Source organism: Morchella importuna (assembly GCF_003444635.1).
Source record: "Morchella importuna strain M04M26 chromosome Unknown Morimp01GS014, whole genome shotgun sequence".
Taxonomy (NCBI): domain Eukaryota; kingdom Fungi; phylum Ascomycota; class Pezizomycetes; order Pezizales; family Morchellaceae; genus Morchella; species Morchella importuna.
Genome location: NW_025763411.1, coordinates 982,416 through 1,004,381, shown reverse-complemented (window position 1 = coordinate 1,004,381; position 21,966 = coordinate 982,416). Strand labels below are relative to the sequence as shown.

The following is a 21,966-nucleotide window of genomic DNA, read 5'->3' as shown; positions in this document are numbered from 1 at the left end:
CAATTTTGGACTTAGACAAATTCGGTTTTTTTTTTGGCTGTCGAATTTTTAAACCTAAGCTTGATAGTGGTAATTTGTACTAGGTCTGTATCTGAACCACTGGCATAGTTGGTAGCATCCACTAGATACAATCGCCAATCTGCAAGTTCGATTCCCCTAATCTACATTTTTTAAATTTAAGTTCTTGATGGTATCCCCTACGAAGGGTAGGATATCCCCTACCAGTCAGAACATGCCCACCTCCATGAAATATCTCTCCTTAACTGGGGATATCTTATCATATCCCGGTGAAAAAGGATAACTTATCCAGCAAATCGAAGGGTCGTACCCAATAGTTAAGATACCATATCCCTCCTAAAGGGATTGCTTATACACCTAGAGCAGGATATCTTATCCCACCCCGGAGATGGTATTTGCCCCAAAACAGTATCCTGCCTCCGGGGATGAGCTATCCAGTACTTTGTCCTCTAGGGGGATATGGACGCTGGCACCGCTTTCTAGAAGAATATCGACCTGACGTCGACATTCATAAAGAATAGCGGCTTGTAGAGCACTGCCATATATCCCACCTTTGGCATTAATATTGATACCTTTGTCGAGTAGATATTCAATTGATGGTGTACGAGGTAGCTCCGCTAGCGGCAAGGGCCTGCAGAATAGAATAGTACTGCTCACATAGTAAGGAGATATCATCTCCCGCCGTGATGAGGCAATCCACTCCCTTCTCATTTCCTACGGCTAGCAAGACACTGAAAGCGCTAACGCACATCGCGCCACAGGCGTTTACATCTGCGCCGTGCTCTGGCAAAGTATCTATTATCTCGATTGTGTTCGAACTATCGCCGCCCGCCATCGAGACATAGAGAGGACTGCCGTATTTCTCTCCTCGCGAGTTCACATTCGCCCCATGGTCCACAAGCAATCGAGCAGTATCCACAGGAGGGCCCACCATATAACTGCCGTCGTACCATTCAGCAAAAACGGCAGCCTGGAGAGCGCTCCCGTACAAGCCGTCTCCCCCGTTAGCGTCAGCACCTTTCGAAAGCAGGAACTGTATCACATCTTGATTCTGACTGACAGCTGCAGCCTGGAGAGTGTTTCCGTACCTTTCCCCTCGGGAATTAACATCAGCGCCACTAGATACCACAAGCTTCACGACCTTTACGTTTTCACTGTACACGGCAGCTTACAGGAGGTCACCAAATATACCTCCACACGCCTGAGAATCCACACCCTGCGACAGTAGAAATTGTACAATCTTAAGGTTTCCCTTGGCTGCCGCAAGAGCGTTACTGTACCATCCGCAGCCGGCATGTATCTGCCGGCACTGATGTGTAACTTTAGGGTTTCCACTGATGTAGTATCCGTATTACATCTACTTCGGAAGCATCCCCTGAAATAGCCTGACGTATATAACGTCGGTCAGTGGATGAATAGGGCGGTAAGTTTATATAAACGGATCAGGGCTGGCAGGTAGGTTGGATCGGGGATGTGCGGGCGGACATTACATCTTGTATACATATATAGATATAGGGTGCTCGCGTTATATATAGAGTACGACCACGATTCTTCTGAATTGCATTTCTATCTGTGCTCAACTAGCAGAACTCGAATAGGCTATGAGCACATAAGCTTCATGATCAGCTTCATGCGAAATAGCTACAAAATTTACACCCGCCGCAATGAGCCAGTCTGGGACTATTTAAGGACTCTTCACAGGCTGAAGGACCGTTTACTGGGGCTAGTCAAGAAACAGAAAATAGGGTCAAGTCTATAATACCTAAGTGTTGGAGAGGGTTATCAAACGAGAGAATTAAATAACAATGGGAATAATAGTTTCAATGGGTAGCCGCTTAGTCACGCTTACTTAATCCTCGTTTTAATTCCGGCGACATGAGTATAGCTCGTCCGCTGCATGTGATAGGTTCAGCGGGGTATCAAAATTAGTGAGTACTTATGTGAAACAAAAAAGTGTCTTTCTAACCTACCCGGGCCTAGTGCACACGATCGTTATCCAGCCTAGCAGATTAAGAGATGTAAAAACTACACTTATCTCGTCCTCGTCTGACCAAACCTATTGACAAGCCTGACGAGAAAACGCGAGGCAAGACTAGTTTTTTTTTTTTGTTTGTTTAATTCATTGATTGCGTGCAACCTTGCAGTTATGGCAATAGCCCCTGAACAGCCCGATCTCTTCCCCCGCCTCTCGCGTGTATCTGACATAGGAAATAAAAACACTAGTAAATCATCTCTTGTCCTATTCCTCGTTTCCAGCGTCTCTCAACGTTCCCCATCCGTACCCTAGTTCTCTCCTTTCTTCTTCCGCGTCTACATCCTGTCCATTCTTTTCGTATCTCCACCTTGTGAATTGCTTCCATATTTTTGTGGCTGCTAGGCAAGACTAGTTAAGCAAGTACAATACCTTACTCATATCACTCCTCACAAACCGGGCGCAGCCACTAATAAGTAACTCTTATCGTAAGCCGTTCTTCCAGAAACATTAATTCTGCGTTGTGATCAAGTTTTTTGTTGCAACATTGGCCTAAAAAGGAAAACCTGTCTTTCAATCATTGATACGAGTGATTACTCATGACTACAATGACGCATACATGGATACAAACGAAATACCCCGTCCAACCTCCAGTAGACTACGCTTAATGTATGATTCGTATTGCGAATAGATTCCTTAGGACTCTGCGATTCAATTACCTAGGTTTGGCCTTAGTTGAATCCCACCCAATAGCACGGGTGTAATTTCGGACATTGTGGACATCGGTGTGGGGGGAAATAATTATTTTGTCTGATATAATCTATTCTGCGCTTTCTCTTCATGATAATTTAGCCTTAGCCCCACACCCCACCCTATTCTATGCACTGGTCGAACAAAGTAAGGCAACACCTTGAGGCTCAAAGTACCAGTGTACCCAAATTCACTCCTGCCGCCGTTTAATGGAGTTCACGACGTCGCTTCCCGAGGCGAGCAGATGCAGCTGTAGATGTCTTGAGGTTTCTCTGCCTCGTGAGGGCCATATCTTTCCCTACTCCAATAATATGACATAATGCCCCGAAGCAGCTCGAGGCAAACAAAAACTTTAAATTCGTTATAGATTGTAGGTCCTGATATGGAAGAGCAAAATTACTTACATAATAGTGCGCTACTTAAACCTCGAGTAGCTGTGCTTGCCTCTAGCATGTTCGCCTCGTTGACCCCATACGATGGACTATATCGATATAAAGATCTCGAGGCGAGGCCTCGAAAGGAAACTCGCCGTGGACCACACTGTTCAGAATCCGAATGCGGAATAGTTTTAGCGTGCATTCGAATAAAATCAACGCGAGAATCGAGTCGCCAACCACAGTTAAGGATGTCCTCTCCTTCGACATAACCATCACTTCTCGAGGTAAGCATATTCAGAGACCAATTCCTCCTTATTCTTAGGCTAACAGAAAATTTAGGTTATACAAACACTACAAAACAAGCGTTTCTGTTCCTCGTTTTATAACATCTCTACTCCACCATCCAAGCCCGCACCAACCTCCGTGGTCCGCATAGAAACTTAATAATATTATCGAAGCTTTACGCTCGGTTCATCCAGAATTTTTTTCAATCATACAACTAAATCAAAGGGTATATATAATTTTAGATACTAGTGTAATGTGTCTAATCCGACTGGTTATAGACTAGGGAAAAAGATGGAAATTATGGATGCCGAAATGGTGGGGATCAAGAAAGCCATCGAGATTGGACTAAAAGAGGCAGCAAAGGAAAGAAAGAAGACGATAATGATCAGATGCAATAGTCCGGAGGCGATGAGACGAGTAACACGCAGGCATCAGGCGTCGGGAGAGATGATGGCTCATAAATACGCTACTGGTATGATGCTGGAAAGACACAAAAGATCCGAGTAAAACTGGAATGGCTCAAAGGGCATAGCAAAATAAAAGGAAACTCGGAAGCAGATAAAGCAGCCAAAGAAGCCATCAACAAAGGAAGGATCGATAACGAGTGGTTCGTCTCGTTTTCATTTCTAGAAAGAGAGTCCCGGGAGGAAACAGTAAGAGAATAGGAGACAGAATGGGAGACAAGAGGGAATAAAGAAAAGGCACTGCTTAAACCATCGCAACAAAATACTATCAAGTTTGACAATACGGACCGAACCGATAGAGTCATTATCAGCCGCCTCAGAACAGGCCATATAGCCATCAAGAGATACCTAAAAAGAATAGGAAAGATCGAAAGCGCCAAATGTGAATGTGGCAAAGGAGAGCAGAATGTGGCCCACATACTCACTGAATGCGATGCAACAGCTGAAACCCGCAAAACCTTTAAAGAACACAACACGGCCATCAAACTCCTTTGGAATGCAAGTGGCATTGAAGTAGCTACAAAAATTTGGAAACAGTTTGCGAGATGGAGATCCGAGAAACGGACAAGATGAGAGTGCAGAAGAAAAGAGAAGGGAACTAGGGTATGGGTGGGGGACGCTGAAAGATGCGGGAAACGAGGAATAGAAAAAAGAGAGGGCCTTAGTGTTTTTATTTCCTATGTCAGAAATACGTGAGAGGAGGCGGAAGAGAAGGGGCAGTTCAGGGGTATTGCCATAACTGTAAAGTTGCATGCAATTAATGAATTAAACAAAAAAACAAAAATAATGTGTCTAATCCCGGTTAATAACCCTAACCCTGACATTGTGAGTCATAATGAATCACTCGAGATACTTGTAGGGGTTTGATTTACTATTCTTTTTTTCTCTCATTTTTTTTTAACTGAACACCGATATAGGTTTCCCCGATATTGATGATTGGGAATATTTCACACGTCAAAGGTATTTCAGGAAGTTGGATATATATGCACACTTTATAACCAAGAATTTATTTATCTCTTTCCGCTCTACCGATATCGTTAGCTTCCCAGAACCTTAATTGGGCTACCTGATTTCGCTCCTGGAGGTGCAATATATATTACTGGGCTCTTCTCGGACCTTTGGGATTGACGATAGACCTGTCTCAATAGCGAATGAACTCCCGGAGAGATGAGAACCAGCTATCTTAAAGCTATTGCGAGTTTCCAAAATCAATTAACTGGACACAGTGCCGTAACCAGGCCTTGCACGGAGTAGCAGTTAACGTCTTCTTATAAAAAAAGCCACGCCAGGGAAACCCTGATGTTATTTCTATGATTCCCAGTGCTTGCATTATTATCTCAGGTTTCAATGTAGTCAATCCCGGGTAGTTCAAAGTCTGGTTATTGTGGACCATGTATAACAGGGCGCCCAGTTTATTTTGAAAATTTGGGATACAACTGCAGCTTTGCAATATTCCTCGGTCACTAAATGCATATTCGATGTCAATCTTAAAAGGACTGAACCGTGGTGGTATTCTTTTTATCTTGTTGACTGGGTCCGTCCTAAGACATGCTGAAGCCATTGCTACTGATAAAGCGTCCTCTTAGATGAATTATCAGTCGAGGATAGAACAGGTATCAGCGTCTCTCGGCTAGATTCACTAGCTGGCTCCAGGGCCCAAATCTCCTGGCTGCTTATATAGTAGTGGATGATTGATTCCATTTCGCGAATACTAGTTTAAAGAATTGACTTTATAAACAAGCTTTGATGGTAGACTTTGCAGTCTGCTGTATATGAACCCATAATACCGTTTGGGATATCTCTGAGTTCGTAGAATAGATCAAGCAGAGACTTTCACATATTCATTGTTGTTGGATCCCACTCCATGGCTTGGTATCTCTATGACATAATTTGGCAGTCAATTACTAGGAGAGATTTACCGGTACCAAAAGCAATGGAGAATCGCTGTGAGCTATGTTTTACTACGCTGCCCAAATCGGCTAGCGGAGACTGTACATTCAGTGGATCTCACAGCAGTTTGGCACGCGATATCTACCAGCGTTATATATACATTAACAAAGAAAGACATCGTACAGATCAAATAGACCGCGTAATCGAAGGAAAGAACCACGCAAGCTACTACTTACTCTTCTCCACAAGGCCAGTTACCTGATATTCCGGATAGCAAGAAGGCCAATTTGAGTTGCCATTGAGCCTGATGGAGACTGAAGATTGGTTATACATATCAGCCTCTGCACGAATGATTATGTTCAGGGTCTTGCCAAAGTGCCTCTTGGCCGGGGAGAAATCTCTTTACAGCTTCGTGTGGTAAAAGCTAGAAATGGAAAAATCTTAACTCTGAACGCCGTATTTTGATTTTTCTCCCCACCTAAGCCGATAGCTACGATACCCTCTTCTCATTCTCTCTCTAATTCACTCTTCTCAATCTCGCTTTGACCTCAGGCATATAAATACTTTTCAGACCTGTTTTCACTAAAAATATCTCCATGGATCATGGATGCACCTCAGCATCGCCCACAAAGCTATCTCGGTGTACTACCACAATGTCAGACAACGACAGAGAAATTAAGTTCACTGATTCCCGATTCTCAAGCTTGTTACAATACTCCTCACCCCTGGTAACCGGAAAGACAAAGCCACCGTTTCCCGTAACGGCCAGTTTAGGGGTGAAATCAAAGGCTCTGCCGCTTTCGGCATCGTAGAATGAGAGATCCTAGTATGGCAAGGAGGAGAGAAGTGTGTACTTCTATTCATCCGTTTGGTTAAACTGGAAAGAAGGCATAGTATGTTGCTCTGAAAAGTAGGCGGGGAGATATAGTATACTTGTATTCAATTCATCCCTCAAAATGAACTAGAAGGCTGACATTCTATGCATGCAGCCCATTGATACACCCGGGGAAGGGCATTAGAAGAATCAAACTTTCCAACTATGCTTTGGACGAGAGTATAGATCAAATAACGTAGTAGGACTTAGTCAGTTGTTAATCCGTTCACTTGCCAGTGAGAACCGAGCGTAGTGTTCGCATTGATGTTCTACGATTAGTATAGTACATATAGTAGGAAGAAACTTATGGAGTTAGAAGTTATTGTTCAACCAACTGGGAGCATCAATAGAACAACTCACATCTATCGAGGTGAATCTATCGGGAGAAAGAAGATCTACATTTGTTTTCTAGAGGTTCAATTAGTAGTAGGCTGATGTATGGAAACCTAGCCCCATATACTAATCCCAACCGAGGAGCACGTTAGATATAGTTAGGAAACTTACTTGTAGACGGACTTGCAATTGAACGAGAATATGCAGCCGGGCCTCAACAACAAGAACGTGCAAAGCGTCGGAGAGAATCCCTTTGCTCAACAGTTGCACACCCCAATACATCCCTTGGTTTTCGCAAGTTGCGAAAGTATTGGGCTTTGCGCGGATATTGATGGTAGTTAGTTGGTGGACATGTTGAGAGGGAACCTTGGGCGACAGTCAGGAAGAATAAGAAAGAAAAGAAAGAGAAAGAAAGAAGACGAAAAGGCAGGCATAAGACACGAGAACAAAAACGAGTAGCCATGAGGAGAAACGTCTAAAGAGTGGAATATCGGGAAGAGTAACTCCAAGAAATGACTACGAGAAAAGAAACATGAAGAAATCAAAAGAAAAGAAGAAAAGAGCCAACAAGGTAAAGTAAAAACTGGCTAGAATTCAAAAGTTTTAACACTTCCCAGATTACCAAACGGTATACAAAAGAAGATAAAGACATGAAAACAAATAAAAATGAAAGCTAAAAAGTTGACAAGATCCTCAACTATTCCCTTTAGCCCCCCACTCCTAACATTTATTCCCAGGCTTCGATCCCTCTATAATTATAACTTGCCAGCTGTGGCCTCGGACGTACACTCTCGTAGGCAATAGGAGCATATCTTCTCAGGCATGGTCAGGCACTTTAGGTACCTTTTTCTTCTTATCCTCTTTCTTCTTCTTCTCCTTTGCCGCGCGCTCCTCTGCTTGATCAATGACCTTGCAGGTTGCGCATTGGTGGCCCGGGAAACTGTAAATATCTGGATGGATAGGACACTGTACGACGTGGCCCTTCTTAGGACAGCGGGACCTATCCAAGGCGTGATTACCACCGGGGCTAGTGAGAATGTGTAAGTAGTGGGATTATGTAAAATATATGCGCAAATAAAAAATCAATATTAGAGAGAAACACATACCAGTGATGCATTTTTAATGGCTGAAGTTATTTATGCTTTGAAGGTTGTTGGTAAAAATGAATTTCTTTTTAACTTGTTATTACTTGAATTGCTGAGATCTTTTTGTGATGACGAGTAGAGAGGGGGAGGATTCAATATGTGTAAAAAGCTCTTTATGGATGTGTTTTTAAATTTAGAAGGCTGGAGTCCCATTGAATAATTCTGTCAGGCGCAAAATGTTTGGCGATTTCCATTTTTAATTTTGCACTCAACACGTTAGCGTCATTTCATGGGTCAGAGGTAAATGTAATAACAGTTGTATCATGTCTAGGCATAGCTATATAGGTAACACTGGGGTTCGGGACCAATAGTAACTGTCACTAAAAATCGGACTTGTACAATGCAGGGCAGATTCCGCAAGACCATACCCTTCACACCGTTTGTAATGAAATCATAATAAGTTCGAACTAGGATATAAGTGTTTTTCCACCTATAATCCACATATAAATACCACCCACAAGCTCCCGGGCCAAGGGGCCTCACGCGATTCTACACGACACTTGCGCCCTCCTGGCCAAAATCTATCATCCAAAAAAACCAATCTTTTTTAGGGAAGCATTCTACAGTCAGAGCTCTATACAAGGACAGCGGTATATATATCGCGGAGCGATTTTTCTACTGTGCCATTTATGCTCTTGTGGCAGTAAGGTTCACTTTTGCACCTAGGCTTTACTCATCTATACCCCCTACACCAATTCTATCTGGCAGTGGTATTAGCTTTTACACTCTCACCCCATATATACCACTAATACTTACGTGATATTAAATACCTTTCACTCTTGCACTTTCACACAATTACCATATCTGCCAAGGGTAAACCTACGGAAAATTGAAAATAACCAGCACTGTATCCTGCTCTTCGCCTTTACCTAGTCCTAGGTATATACTCCAACTCTACCTCTATTTTCATTCATCATTTTGAGACTCTTTTTCATCTCTTCCACTCTCAATCGGGTTAGTTCTTTTCCCACTTTTGCTTTATATTTCAATTTTGCCAAGCCGCGGCGTGCAACAAACTGTGTGTACATACACGCAGCACAAAGTATTTAAATACCACACCACACCACACCCTCGCCCTACATGAGCTTACCTCCCTGATCTGTAACGACAAACACCACAAAGGCTAACTACCTACTCCCTTACACCTTAGCATTTATTCTTCTGAAAGAAGTTCACTACCACTCCGCGAGGGAACGAAGAGATAAACCTAAATACAGAACTCAACTGTACAGCCAACATCAATTAAACAGAAAGATATCTCTGTCTAATGTGTCCCTCGTCTATAAACGAGAGCACCCCCCTCATGGCCGACACGCCCTATGGAACTGCCATGTACACAGTGTCTCCCTCCTCCCCTCTCTCTCACTCTATTCCACAAGAAAGTAGGTTATTCATCTCTCGTTTGCCTGCCTTTGTTTTCTCTCTTTTGTATCTCTCCCGTATATCTTTCTTACCTCATGAACTAATCAATTAACTCCTATAGACTCAGGTGTTGGAGTGAATGTGCTTACCCTTGCTTCGGCAATCTCACGTGCTTCAACTTCCACCAGCACTGATTCCTCTGATTCTGAGGATCCTTTCGCTCATTTTGAGTCACTACTTGCTAAAATTAACAATGATTGTATCATCTCCATGGCAGTTCGCATTTATCATGAACGTTCTGCAATGCCTTCATACGAGCGGGTCACCTGTGACCTTGTTTCTCCACCTCTCTGCGGATCCTTCAACTTACTTCACGTCTTGAACTTCTCGGACGGAACCAAATGGATCCTTCGAATCCCTATGGAAGGCATAGAAGGATTCCCTACAGATGGGCGTCAACTGGAATCGGAGGTGAAGACAATGCATTTCATCCGCAGAAACACCACTATTCCCATCCCTAATATTATTAGCTTTGATAGTACAACCGAAAATGAGGTTGGATGGCCTTATCTCATGATGGAATTTGTTGAAGGTACTCCTGTTTCTAGACTATGGTTCGATGAGACTGGGAAAACTCCACTCGAGGAGCGACGTCACAGAATTCTAGACACAATCGCCAGTGCCATGTCCCAGCTGAAGGATTTTAGCTTCAACAAAATTGGATCTCTTCAATTCGATGGGGACCCACGATCGGATTTGTTCCTTACCCCACATATTGGCTCGATAATCACACTCGACGAACAAAATGAAATGGCTCAGCGCAGAGAGGGAGTGGATACTGGCCCTCTATTCAAAATAATTGGCCCGTTTGCCAACTCGCAAGAATACCTTGTTGCTTTGTTGGACGGACAAGGTCCACCAGAAAGTCCTTACGCAATTGGAATGCACAAATTGTTTAGAATGATGATCAAATGTCTCCCGCTTTCACATGGCGATAAAGGCGAAGAATCATTCGAGATCACTCACCCAGACTTTGGTGGCCAGAACTTTCTTGCATCTGAAGACGGAACCTTGACCGCTGTTATTGATTGGGATAACGTCCACACTTCCCCTTTGTGGATTGGATGTCGCTCGTATCCGGCATGGCTCACCCGAGACTGGGACCCCATAATGTACGGCTATGGCAATCCGAATTGCATCCCCGAAGATTCGCCAGAAAAGCTCGAAGCATATCGTAAATACTACGCCGAAAAGATGGAATCTTTAGGTAGTGCCAGGTTTACTATCAAATCTCATCTCTATGAGTCTATCGTCATTGCTGCCACTAGTGCACTTTCTATCTATGAGATTGTGGACAAGTTCTTTCACCACATGTTTCCGAAGGAGGCTGAAGCGGCTTCTGATGAGGAAGATGAAGATGATACCGATGAGGATGATAGTGAAGATGGTGATGAGGTGAACAACGACGACGAAAACGGTTCCAAAAAAGACAAGAACATGGAGGTTGAGGATGATTCCGAGGAGGAGGAGGAGGAGGGTGATGAAAACGATGACGATGACGATGACGAGGATGACGATGAGGTTCCGGGTTTGTGGAAGGTTACTCAAGCGCTGGCTAGTGACGGTCTGAGCAAAAAGGTCGAGCAAAAGATCATCTCTAAAATGCAAGATTTACTATCGCTTCCGGAAGACGTCTCAACCATCTCGGTGGTTCACACAATCTCTAAGGCTGCAAAGATCTGGCAATTCATTGAAAAGTGGACTGGGGCCACATTGCTGTTCTCTTTCTGCGCATTTATTCTTCCTGCCGGTGTGTCCTCAGCAATCAAGAAATTGCCTCGTTTTATCAACTTCCTGCCGTGGCTTCGTGTTAAAACAAACGTGTCTAAAGTTTGATGGAGGGTTCGAAGATGGGCAGTCAGGATTACTCGGAGGTTTTCGTTTTGTTTTAATTTCAAAGGTAGAAGCGTTTTGAACGGGAGGTTGTAGAATTACTTGATTTGTACAATTGTATGAGTCGTTCTGGCCATGGGTTACAGTTTCTGGTGGAAGTTCATCCAGTAAATCTAGAAATAATCTGCAATAAATGAAGATTTACTTTTAGTCGGAGATTGCTTGATGATACAGAGTCTTATAAAAATCAAAAGGTTTAAATAAACCATAAGCCTTAAGTACCGCATTCCAATCTTTAAAACTTGTTCGATTGGGAGTCAATTCGGCTTAGCGTCTAAATAGTCGTTGTGGTCACGTCAGGAAGCATTATCATTGGTTGACAGACGAGCCAAAAACAAGAACATAAAGTAAAAACCGGTTAGAATTCAGAAGAAAACGGTATACAAAAGAAATAAAAATGAAAGCTAAAAAAGTTGATATTACATAAGATCCTCAACTCCTCCAGATCTCTTTGGCCCCCCACTCTGATCTTTTATTCCCAGGTCTTGCTCCTTCCATTCCAATTCGACTAAAGTCTGAGAGAAATCCCAAGCTTTGTGAGATGGTAGAGTTCTACCACTTTCCGTATTTCCTCTCAGGCTCCTTCTTGGGCTTGACCTCTTTCTTGGGATTTTCCTTCTCCTTCTCCTTCTCCTCCTTGAGCTCAGCTCTTTCCTTGGAGATACGCTCTACCTTGTAGGTTGGGCATTCGGCTCCAATCTTGAGATACCTGTTGGGGTGAAATTGGCACCTGTAGACATGGTCCTTCAGTTCGCAGCGGGACCTGTCCATAGTTTGGTAACAGCCCGGGCTGAAAAAGCAAGTATGTTAGCATTCCCGATGAAATATATTATAAATCTTGTAGGTGGGAGTGTATTAACTACCAATGGTGGTTACGAGGCATTGCTGAAGAGGCTTAATTGTAAGAATGGCAAATTATCTTGTTGTTTAGAAATTAGTTGTGACAGATTAATTGTGGGAGTATTATTTTCTGGGGATCTAAAAGACTAGTGAGACGGTCACGGTTTCTAATTTTAATGTCATGAATATTGGTTTTGCACTAGCTGTACCCTACCTTCCGACCCTCTATGTATATATATGTACATATTGTAAATAGTATTTTAAATTTTTAACAAATTTGCAACTCGAATATACATCTAGGTTCCGATTAAATTGGCTACATGTAGTACCTGTACTTACAGGCGCAGGTAGCAATACATGATTTACATGTAAATCTATGCGTTTTCGTACCTGAAAACCGCACCTGTAGAACCAGAAAAGGGATGTAATAGGTACGTACTTGCACTGTACGAATATATACAGAATTATGTAAATTCGAAAACTCGCGACCGCGAATTAAATTGGAATCTTCACTATTATACCGTAGAAATATTACCGTAGTAAACTTACCGTATTTTGCCAGATATGGTACTTCCTGATCCACCCACTTTTTATACAATCAAATGTAATATTCCCCGTAGTACATTTAGGCATAGTTTAAATAAACATTATGGGGTGTTTGATTAAACTATTCTGTTGTTTTGTTTAAACTAGATAGATAGTAGTGCAAGATAGTTTAATATAAACTATGCATAAACCACAGTTAAATTATGGTCTAAACTATCGGTAAACCACAGTTAAACTATGGTCTAAACTATCGGTAAACCACAGTTAAACTATCGGTAAACTATCGGTAAACCACATTTAAACTATCTTAAACTATCATATTGTTTAAACCAAACCATGTTTAAACAATGAAATAGTTTAACGATCACGCTTTTGTAGTTTACATATAGTTTACATATAGTTTATGCATTGTTTAGTACTGTACGAGCCAAATATGGAATAAATGCTCCACCGGAAGCGAATAAATCAGGTTTTGAATTGACATTTATCATTACTATATTATTTACAACTTGAATATATATATATTATACATCTCACTACATGCCTGCCTGCCTGCCTGCCTGCCTGTCCAGTAGGTGTTAAAATCATACTGTATTCGGTGCCCGCAGAAGCGTCGATATACTGCAGGATTTGGTGCCTGCAGCGGAGTCAGTAAAGACATCAAAATACTGGAAGGTAAATACGTATGTCACTGTAGGCGTCAATACAGACAGGCAAGAGGTAGGCGTCGATACAGGCAAGAGATAGGCGTTGATACAGGAAAGAGGTAGGTGTCGATACATGAAGGGGATATGCGCCGATACAAGTAGGAGGTAGTCCAGGGAAGAGGCAGGTGTAGATAGAGGCAGGTGTAGATAGAGGCAGGAAGTACATGTAGGTGTCGATCAGGAGGCAAGGTGGAAGTAGGTAAGGTAGGTAGGTACTAGTATACGTAGTGCCGATCCTCTGTTGAGTTAACATGAACGTGGCCATTATCTTGATTGAAGCTAGTCAATTAGCGATTTTGATAGTTTATTTAAACTATATATATACAAGAGTCTATCGATATTAATCTAGAAAATCTGGTAGTTTACTTAAACAATAATATCCTAGCTTTATCTAGAAAATCTGGTAGTTTAAACCAAACAACGGTCATAGTTTAAATAAACTATTAAGAGCTTGTAAACAACACAGTAGTTTGGATAAACATCTAAGCCACACCTAAACTACGATATTGTTTACCTAAACTACTGTGTTGCTTGCCCTAAACTACAGTAGTGCGGCCCGTTGTACCATAGGGTATTGGTGATCTCGAGCATAACTTTAAATTGCTTAACCATTTATCTTTTATTCCTTTAACTAACAGGTATACAATACCTTGTACATGTAGTTACAACGTAACATGTGTAATTAAGCTTAAGGCTTCGTTCGGACCGCCCGAATTGTTGCAGATTTGTATGGTAGAATGATGAATCAGGAGGAAAGCTCTACGTAATGTGGTGTTCGGACAGCCCAACTTATCCGTTAAGTGAGTTAAGGATAATGAGGTTTTGGTGGCTTTCAAATAATTACATCGAGAGGTAATTATTATTGGGGCTTAGGAAAGAGTCCCCTCTGATCATAATACCTGGATCCGATCCTCAATGTTGGAGGGCCTGATAATTTTGTCTTCCGAACTCCATCAGGCCGGCAAATAATGACTTATCTGTCTCAGGTCAGTTATGGACTTTCTTCTTTTAGGCGCATGATTTCTTTCCTCGTCCAAACAGAGCCTAAGTACATGATACATGTAGTTTATAAATAAAGTCATTTACGTACGTTCCGGTAGCTATAGAGATTTGGCACATGTACATGTACATTTAGATAACAAATTCTCCATATGGCCATGTCTGCATGTTTTGGGTTTGCACCCATCCCGTTCTCTCTACCCACATGATACTGGCGCGCGGTTCTCCGGGGTCTGCAACTTTAAATTTTGCACCCAACCCTGCATGTACGTCGTTCTTATATATACATAGGAGCCGTAGAAACCCGTTTTAAACTTTCCCAGCTTTCGTTAAACCAACTACAGCAACAACCTATATTGTAATTGCAGTACCGCCCGTCCCGACCTTCCTTCCTCCTTTCCCTTCTACACTTCTAGTCCAAGATTATCTGCTCGATTTGCACTTTTGCATTTTGCTATCGTATCAACTGAGTACAGACTTTATTTAACCACCACACTCACTCTTCGAATCTCTCCCCTGCCAGCTTTGAAAACACAACCACCAAAAAAGGTTCAACAACCAGCTTTCTCACCACAAAAAGCCTAAACTTCAAAATTAATCTCCTTTCCAAGGCAAAGCTTAAAGACTAGATTTACCAATGCCTTCCGCACATATGAATGAGACTTCCCCCATGGTCAATGGACAACATAATTCTGTCACTTACACCTCATCTCTCTCGTCTACCACTACCCCGTCTTCATTTCCCCCTCAAACTTGTGAGTGTTTAACCCTTGAGATCTCAACCCCGCAACCCCTTCTTCCCTCATCCTCCTTTGATTCCCCTCGTATGGTAAATTAACAAAGTTTTCACCATAGGTTCCATCCTAGAAGCCAATACCACTATGTTGCCGTCGCCTTCTCGCGCTTCATCCTATGCATCCCACCGATCCTCTGAATCCGTTGATTCCTTTACCAAGTTTGCCTCACTGCTTGTCAGAATCCAGCCAGAATCTATAACTGCTATGGCCCTCCGCATTCACCGGGAATGGTCACCGGGAATGGTCACCACACTCCTCAACCAATAAAGTCACTTGTACTCTAGTTTCACCTCCGCTTTGTGGCTCTTTCAACTTGATTCACGTTCTGAACTTCTCTGATGGTGTCAAGTGGGTCTTACGAATTCCTCTGGAAAACTCACAATCTAGCGAATCCTGCACCGTTGGGAGTCGTCTAGAGTCTGAAGTTATGACAATCCGTTTCATCCGCAAAAATACCACAACTCCCATTCCCGAAATTATCAAGTTTGACTATAACTCCGAAAATGAGATCGCATCTCCCTACATGATGATGCGGTTTGCCGAGGGATCCCCTGTGTGCCAACTCTGTTGGGATGAGACTGGCCCAACCCCACTGGAAGAGTGCAGGCATAGAATCCTAGATAATATTGCCAGTGCAATGTCACAGCTTTCACAGTTCACCTACCAAAAGATTGGGTCTTTACAATTCGCAGAAGACCCTCGATATAGTTTGTCTATTTTGCCCAACATTGGCCCAATCAATATCATCGATGAAGAGGCCGAGATGGAACAGCTGGACTCAGAGGCAGATACTTGTGCTGTATTCAAAAGCGCTGTTGTATTCAAAAACATTGGACCATTCACCAGCTCGCAAGAGTATATTACCGCCCTCCTTGACGCCCAACCACCTCCAGACGATTCGTACTCACTTGGAATGCAAAATCTGCTCAGAATGATGATTAAAAATCTTCCCCTTTCACGTCCCGTAGCAGGAATTGAAGGATCAGGAATTGAAGGATTTGAGCTTTCTCATCCTGACTTCAGTGGCCAAAACTTTCTTGCCTCCGAGGATGGAACTCTTACCGCAGCCATCGACTGGGACGATGTTCACACAGTCCCTGCATGGATCGGATGTTGTGCATACCCGGCATGGCTTACACGAGACTGGGACCCTCGATGTACGGCTACCCCGAGGCCGAGCGTGAAAACTCCCCAGAGGAACTCGACAAATACCGCAAATATTACGCTGCAAAGATGGCTTCCTTGGGTAGTGCTAAATTTACCATCAAGTCGGAAATTCACGAAGCCGTCTGCATTGCTGCATCCAGTCCCCTTTGCATTTACAACATCGTCGACAAAATATTTCATCACATGTTCCCGCCGCCGGAAAACGGAAACGGCTATAACTCAGATGATTTTGATTTATTCGAGGTGGCTGAAGCACTTGCTGGAGATATGCGCCCCGATGTATCCAGCTAAAGCTTCGAGCGTCTGCTGCCCGACTCAATCATTTACTACCAAGTATCATACGAGTACATCTTCATAGGCAGTCAACTATACTACCTTCGAAGATATAGCACGCCCAGTTGACATAGTCTTTTGTTATATCACTGGTGCCTTGACGTCGGTAGATTAGGGGGCGATATGAGTTTTCACGCGGGACTATCTCGCACCCCATTTGCGCAATGCATTCAAAATAGAAACCTGACACGTTGCGGCTTCCTAGGGCCAGATAGAGATGGTAAAAGTTTTATTAAAGTATGGGGACAATATAATCAACCTCAGGGACAGTGATGGCCATACGCCGGCGTACGTACTACGCTAATGTCACCAGTCATTGGCGTACACTCGATTATCTCCAGAGGAATGGTGGGGAATCACTCTAGCAACCTCGGATTCGAGATGCACTACTCACCGACGCGCACGGTTTATTTAATTGGCTTGGGGTATTATAATTTTACACCAAAGTGCTTAAATTTCTTCGGAAGAGCCTACTGTGATAATATTAATTTAGGTTCATCTACATACATGTATGTATTTACAGCCACTCAGCAAAAGTGTTCGTGATATAGTTTTAATGTCAGTACGCAGTGTGGTGCACCCGTAATACTGATCTTATTAAAGTTGAGATTCAAAACAACGAAAAATATATAATATAGTTTGTGACTATATATATAAAAAGAAGATAGGTCATTGATCTTATTCTTCATTAATTTGGGCGCCATTAGTCACTAGGAAAGTCTTCTCTTAGGGAGGGGGGTTCTTGATGGTCCGCCGCGGTTACATATGGAGAAATGTCTCACTCCGAAATCGGAATCACGAACACTTTTGCAGAGTGGCTGTACATATGGTGTAGAGTGAGCCAAATTACTGTGCCAATCAGACCCCGAGAAACGCAATGCAGCGCCGAAATAGTACAAAGAGAACTTTAAGGATATAGAAATCTAGCTAATTTATGTTGTCGTTGATAACGAGGGTACCGGTGTTTGAAATTATTTTTATGTGTATATATGTAGGTATGGTGCGCACACTCTTAAAGGTGATATAGCGGCATACGGAAGTGGAACAATTTTGGCTGCAATAGGGCCTCATGGGCCAATAAGAGGGCCCATTTCTAGCCATTCTGCTGCATTACTGCCAGGTTTGCTTTCCTGGGGGTATAAATGCACGTTGTTGGCCGCTTCTCCTTCGACGACGATTCGAAAAATGCGAGAATGAATAAAACTTCGATCAAGACAAAACGAGAGCAAGCATGTATAATTCGATGATGATGATGAGCAGACAAAAGAAACTAGCTAGAGGTAATCCATAATCTGGACACCTAAACGAACTGTCGCTGGCGCTATCACTACGTTTCCCTTTGCTGCGCCTGTCTCGGCAAATCCACGCGTCTACTGTATGACTAATGCTTGACCGTAAATCTGCCCAACAACGTGGATATAATATTGTTCAGTCTTGGCGCATTTTACATACAAAAAGACGCAATTTCAACTTCCTAAGGCTTTACAACCCAGACAGATATTAAAATTCTGGAAAAATAAAACGAAGGTTCATCACTATTACTATACTTCTATTTTTCCACTTTTTTGATATCATTCCTTGGTGGTGAAGTTATAAGCGATTGACTTTCCGTCACTTTATGAGTGGGCACACCATTACGGTCGGAGTGTCTTGGTCATGTGATCTGCTTCCAAGAGCTGATGTCTTGGCATTATGCTCGCTTAGTAATTGCGCCTGCCACCTCCATCGACCAACCTCACCTCAACACCATCCCACACATCACCACCCCTGCTGGCAGCGCATCGCATCATGGCTACCCCACCGTCACCGCCTCCTCCTTCCGACAATATCAAATACTTCTGGCAGCATCCGCAAAACACCTGGGACCTGATAGAGTACCTGGAGTGGTGTCGAAAGCTAGGCGATTACGAGCACGACATCGCGTTGTCCAGATGGGTGCGGTCGCTGGAGTCGATCGCCAACGACCCGGCCGAAAGCGAGGACCGCCGTGCCAAGGCACAGATCCTCCGCGAGAAATACAAGCGACGCAGCGTATGTATCTTTCTCCCCACCATTCCCCCGCTGCCAGCTTTGGGGACACAGGCACGGTTATTAGCCGTGCTTAGTGCGCAAGTTGTTTGCTTGTGAATCCAACGGTGCAAGTTACTAGCTTGTGATTGAAAACCAACTGTGCGATGCGAATCGATTGCAAGTTGAAACCAACGGACAGGCTACTAGCTTGAAAATTTCCAAAGGCTGGTGCAACTGGGCTGCAGATCGGGCGGCTTTCTAGGCCGTCCATCTCGGCCCCGGCTTGGGGGTTGCTAACGTGACTTTGTTCTGTGCGATAGGAAAAGGATCGCGCCCGTCAATGGCTCGCTCCCGAAGACTCGGGCACCGGAGGGAAGGATGGAAAAAAACCGAAAATCACCATTTTCAAAAACAAGGGGTCGTTCATCAATGCTATCAATGCTGGTAGCGATGTCCATATCGGCCATATTGAAACTAGTAAGACGCCGAAGAGGCCACTTGATAATGCAGTTGGAGATGGTAAATCTGGAGGTTCTGCTGACACTAAACGTCCAAAGAGCAAAATTCCCTCAGATGACGTAAGTAGCAACTATCAATGTCAGTGAGTGTGTCAATCAATCTTTAGCTGACCAGTGGGGTAGGTTATGGATGGAAGTTCACTCAATGAGGCATTTAAACTTTTTGAGTCTATCTACAAGCAGCAGCCATCGTCTGATCAGGATGAGTTGCTCAAAAACATAATACATAACGCTGTGACCGATCACTATCAGAAAGGGTCTGCCTGGTTGACTAAAGACAGTCCCATTCTTTCGTGGATCATTGATCTTAACGATCCTGAGGTGACTGGGTGGTTCTTGGACAAGGAGCTGGCAGCGTTGCGGGGCCGGATGAAAGCCTTACCATCGCCTGATGAGCACTTTGCCTACTCAGTCAATCGGTTTGCCAAGGTAAGTGGATACAATTCCAGTCAAGGTCGACAGGATTAACCCTTCAATGCAGGCAAGGACGGCCGAAGAGTACCAAACAATTCTCGAAACTGTTCCCTGTAGGCTACCGAACGTGGGGTATGATCGTGCGAAGCATTTCGACGCCGCATGGGTTAACTTTGTTATCCAAGCAATGTATGTTGATTTCACGGCTCTGCCCCCACCCACTCTCGCTAACTAATCACAGGCTCGCGTTATTTGGCTGCTACAGCAACTTGGATTCATGCTGCAACTTTCGGGAAGGCTGGTTCGACTCCAACATTTGGGCTCCTCTCATTGATCACTGCCTCCTTGGCCTCGATGGTGTAGTCGTGCAACGGTATGTAGCCAGACCGAAATAAGCTTGCATGCCTAGCCACGAAAAACTTATGCGGCGTTTTAGAAAGGAAATTAAATGCTTTGCCCTCAAACTCATTGGCAACAACAACCTGCGCTACGATGCCATCATTCACACGGCCAGAGACTTTGCCCCAATCGAGTACGCAGCCATAGAGGTGTCGAGGAGCATCGAGAACGAGGAGAGTCTGCCAGCGAAGAAATACGTGTCTGATAGCACTAAATTGGTCACTGGAATGCATTCCATGCTAAGACGTCTCCACATGCTTGTTGATCGCGACGAGCAAGCGACCAAGGATTTGCAAGTTGTTGGAATGCTGAACGAAGGTAAGCACCAAGAGGTCCTATCAACTGTCTACGTCCACTAACCCGTGTCTGCTCACACAGGCCTCAATATGCAAATCCTGCGCATGACTGGGCTCCCTGGCGGCTTATTTCTTTTGTCGCGGGGTGCGGTGCGAAGCGTCCCCACCAATATCGGCGATTTAGGGTCTATTTTCTCGTTGATGAACAGTATTGGCATGTTCAAGGTTAGCGCTCTCCCCCGCCCTTGTCAATCCTTGAGTAACCATCCATCTCACACTGTCCGTCTCTAGGCCATTATCCGGGAGTCCATCGCTGTTGTCGCGCAATACAAGGCGAAGAAAGCGGCCAAGAAAGACGATGCTGGCGACCTATACCAGCAGGTGATGGGGCAGAATGAGCTCTAGTGTATCGGGGCGTTTTGACATGAAGCCGCGGCCGGCTGGTACGGCTATTAATTATTAATACGACTGATGTGATACCTTTTAGGAACTATATTGAATTGATACTTTTCCACTACACTTTGTCCCTATGTCGCATTATGCAGTCCACTTTGCCTATTGAAGTCATGATTCGTTGGTGGTGGGGATGTGAGGAAGTTGTTTCAACATTTGTGATCCCTATGAAGAATATTTCGCAAGCTCTTGAAACAAGTCCATGTATTCACCATGAAGCTACTCGCATATCAAGTATGTATTTGCGCAACCAGCAAAACACACACAGAATCCAGAGAGCTTTCCCATCTCCCCTGAGATTATGTGTCTTCTATCCAGACACCTGAAAGACTCTACAGGCCACTTTTAGGCCATATCTACAACGAACAAGCACTGAAGGTGAAATGCGACTAAAAGGGTCCTTTTATGGCACCTTTATCACTATCTCAATTGGGCCAAGAACTTGAAGCATAGACCTCCTATATCATACTATACTTGGTCGTTGATATTTTGGTTTAGGTGTGGGACTTTTTATGAGTTGTTGAAAACCTCGATTTTTGGTGTGTTTTGCTGGTTGGGCAAATACATAATTGACGTGCGAGTACTGAATGTTTACCTCTACGGGTATATTACTCGACTCAACCCTTACGGTCCATCCTTGTGTCCATCCAAACCTTGAACCCGGAAATCCACCCAAACAACCTCCCAAAACTCAACCAAACCCATCCCACCACATAACGACTTGAACAAAAGTAAAGGGCAATCTCCCACCCCCGGATCATACCCATGACCAATTCGGGCCCCACAGCACTAGCCACCTCTGGAGGCGGAAATGATCAGCCGGCAGCTCTGCGCTCATTAGTAGTGTTACAAAAGTGGTTAGCCCCGGCGTCGGCTGCTTCGATCTAACCTAGTTGCATGGTATTTACAATTACTATTTGGGCAATACTCACTACAGCGGACCCCAGTGTACCTACGTACCTGCGGATTGAGTGCTCCGTTGTACATGTGTCTATAACACGGGCAATCAAGAAGTGTATCAGATATAATAGCAGTAGAAGAGAGTGCGATCAATATAATGTATG

The 21,966-nt window shown here is 43.7% G+C and overlaps 4 protein-coding genes across 4 annotated transcripts; 3 read left to right on the top strand and 1 right to left on the bottom strand.

The window, feature by feature from the left end:
- Positions 1 to 9,411: 9,411 nt before the first annotated feature.
- Positions 9,412 to 11,366, top strand: LAJ45_05437 (uncharacterized protein; the record flags this gene model as incomplete). Its single annotated transcript, XM_046115008.1, has 2 exons — positions 9,412 to 9,490; positions 9,592 to 11,366. The coding sequence occupies 2 exons, from the start codon at positions 9,412 to 9,414 to the stop codon at positions 11,364 to 11,366; spliced, it is 1,854 nt and encodes a 617-aa protein (XP_045972045.1).
- Positions 11,367 to 11,975: 609 nt separating this feature from the next.
- On the bottom strand, positions 11,976 to 12,306 carry LAJ45_05436 (uncharacterized protein; the record flags this gene model as incomplete). Its single annotated transcript, XM_046115007.1, has 2 exons — positions 11,976 to 12,213; positions 12,287 to 12,306. The coding sequence occupies 2 exons, from the start codon at positions 12,304 to 12,306 to the stop codon at positions 11,976 to 11,978; spliced, it is 258 nt and encodes an 85-aa protein (XP_045972044.1).
- Positions 12,307 to 15,739: 3,433 nt separating this feature from the next.
- LAJ45_05435 (uncharacterized protein) lies at positions 15,740 to 16,837 on the top strand (the record flags this gene model as incomplete). The annotated part of the gene is made up of 1 exon (XM_046115006.1): positions 15,740 to 16,837. One exon carries the CDS (start codon positions 15,740 to 15,742, stop codon positions 16,835 to 16,837), a length of 1,098 nt encoding a protein of 365 aa, XP_045972043.1.
- Positions 16,838 to 18,600: 1,763 nt separating this feature from the next.
- LAJ45_05434 (uncharacterized protein) lies at positions 18,601 to 20,854 on the top strand (the record flags this gene model as incomplete). Its single annotated transcript, XM_046115005.1, has 10 exons — positions 18,601 to 18,843; positions 19,143 to 19,158; positions 19,271 to 19,299; positions 19,380 to 19,400; positions 19,464 to 19,769; positions 19,822 to 19,943; positions 19,996 to 20,127; positions 20,191 to 20,471; positions 20,532 to 20,674; positions 20,741 to 20,854. 10 exons carry the CDS (start codon positions 18,601 to 18,603, stop codon positions 20,852 to 20,854), a joined length of 1,407 nt encoding a protein of 468 aa, XP_045972042.1.
- Between the last annotated feature and the right edge of the window lie 1,112 nt (positions 20,855 to 21,966).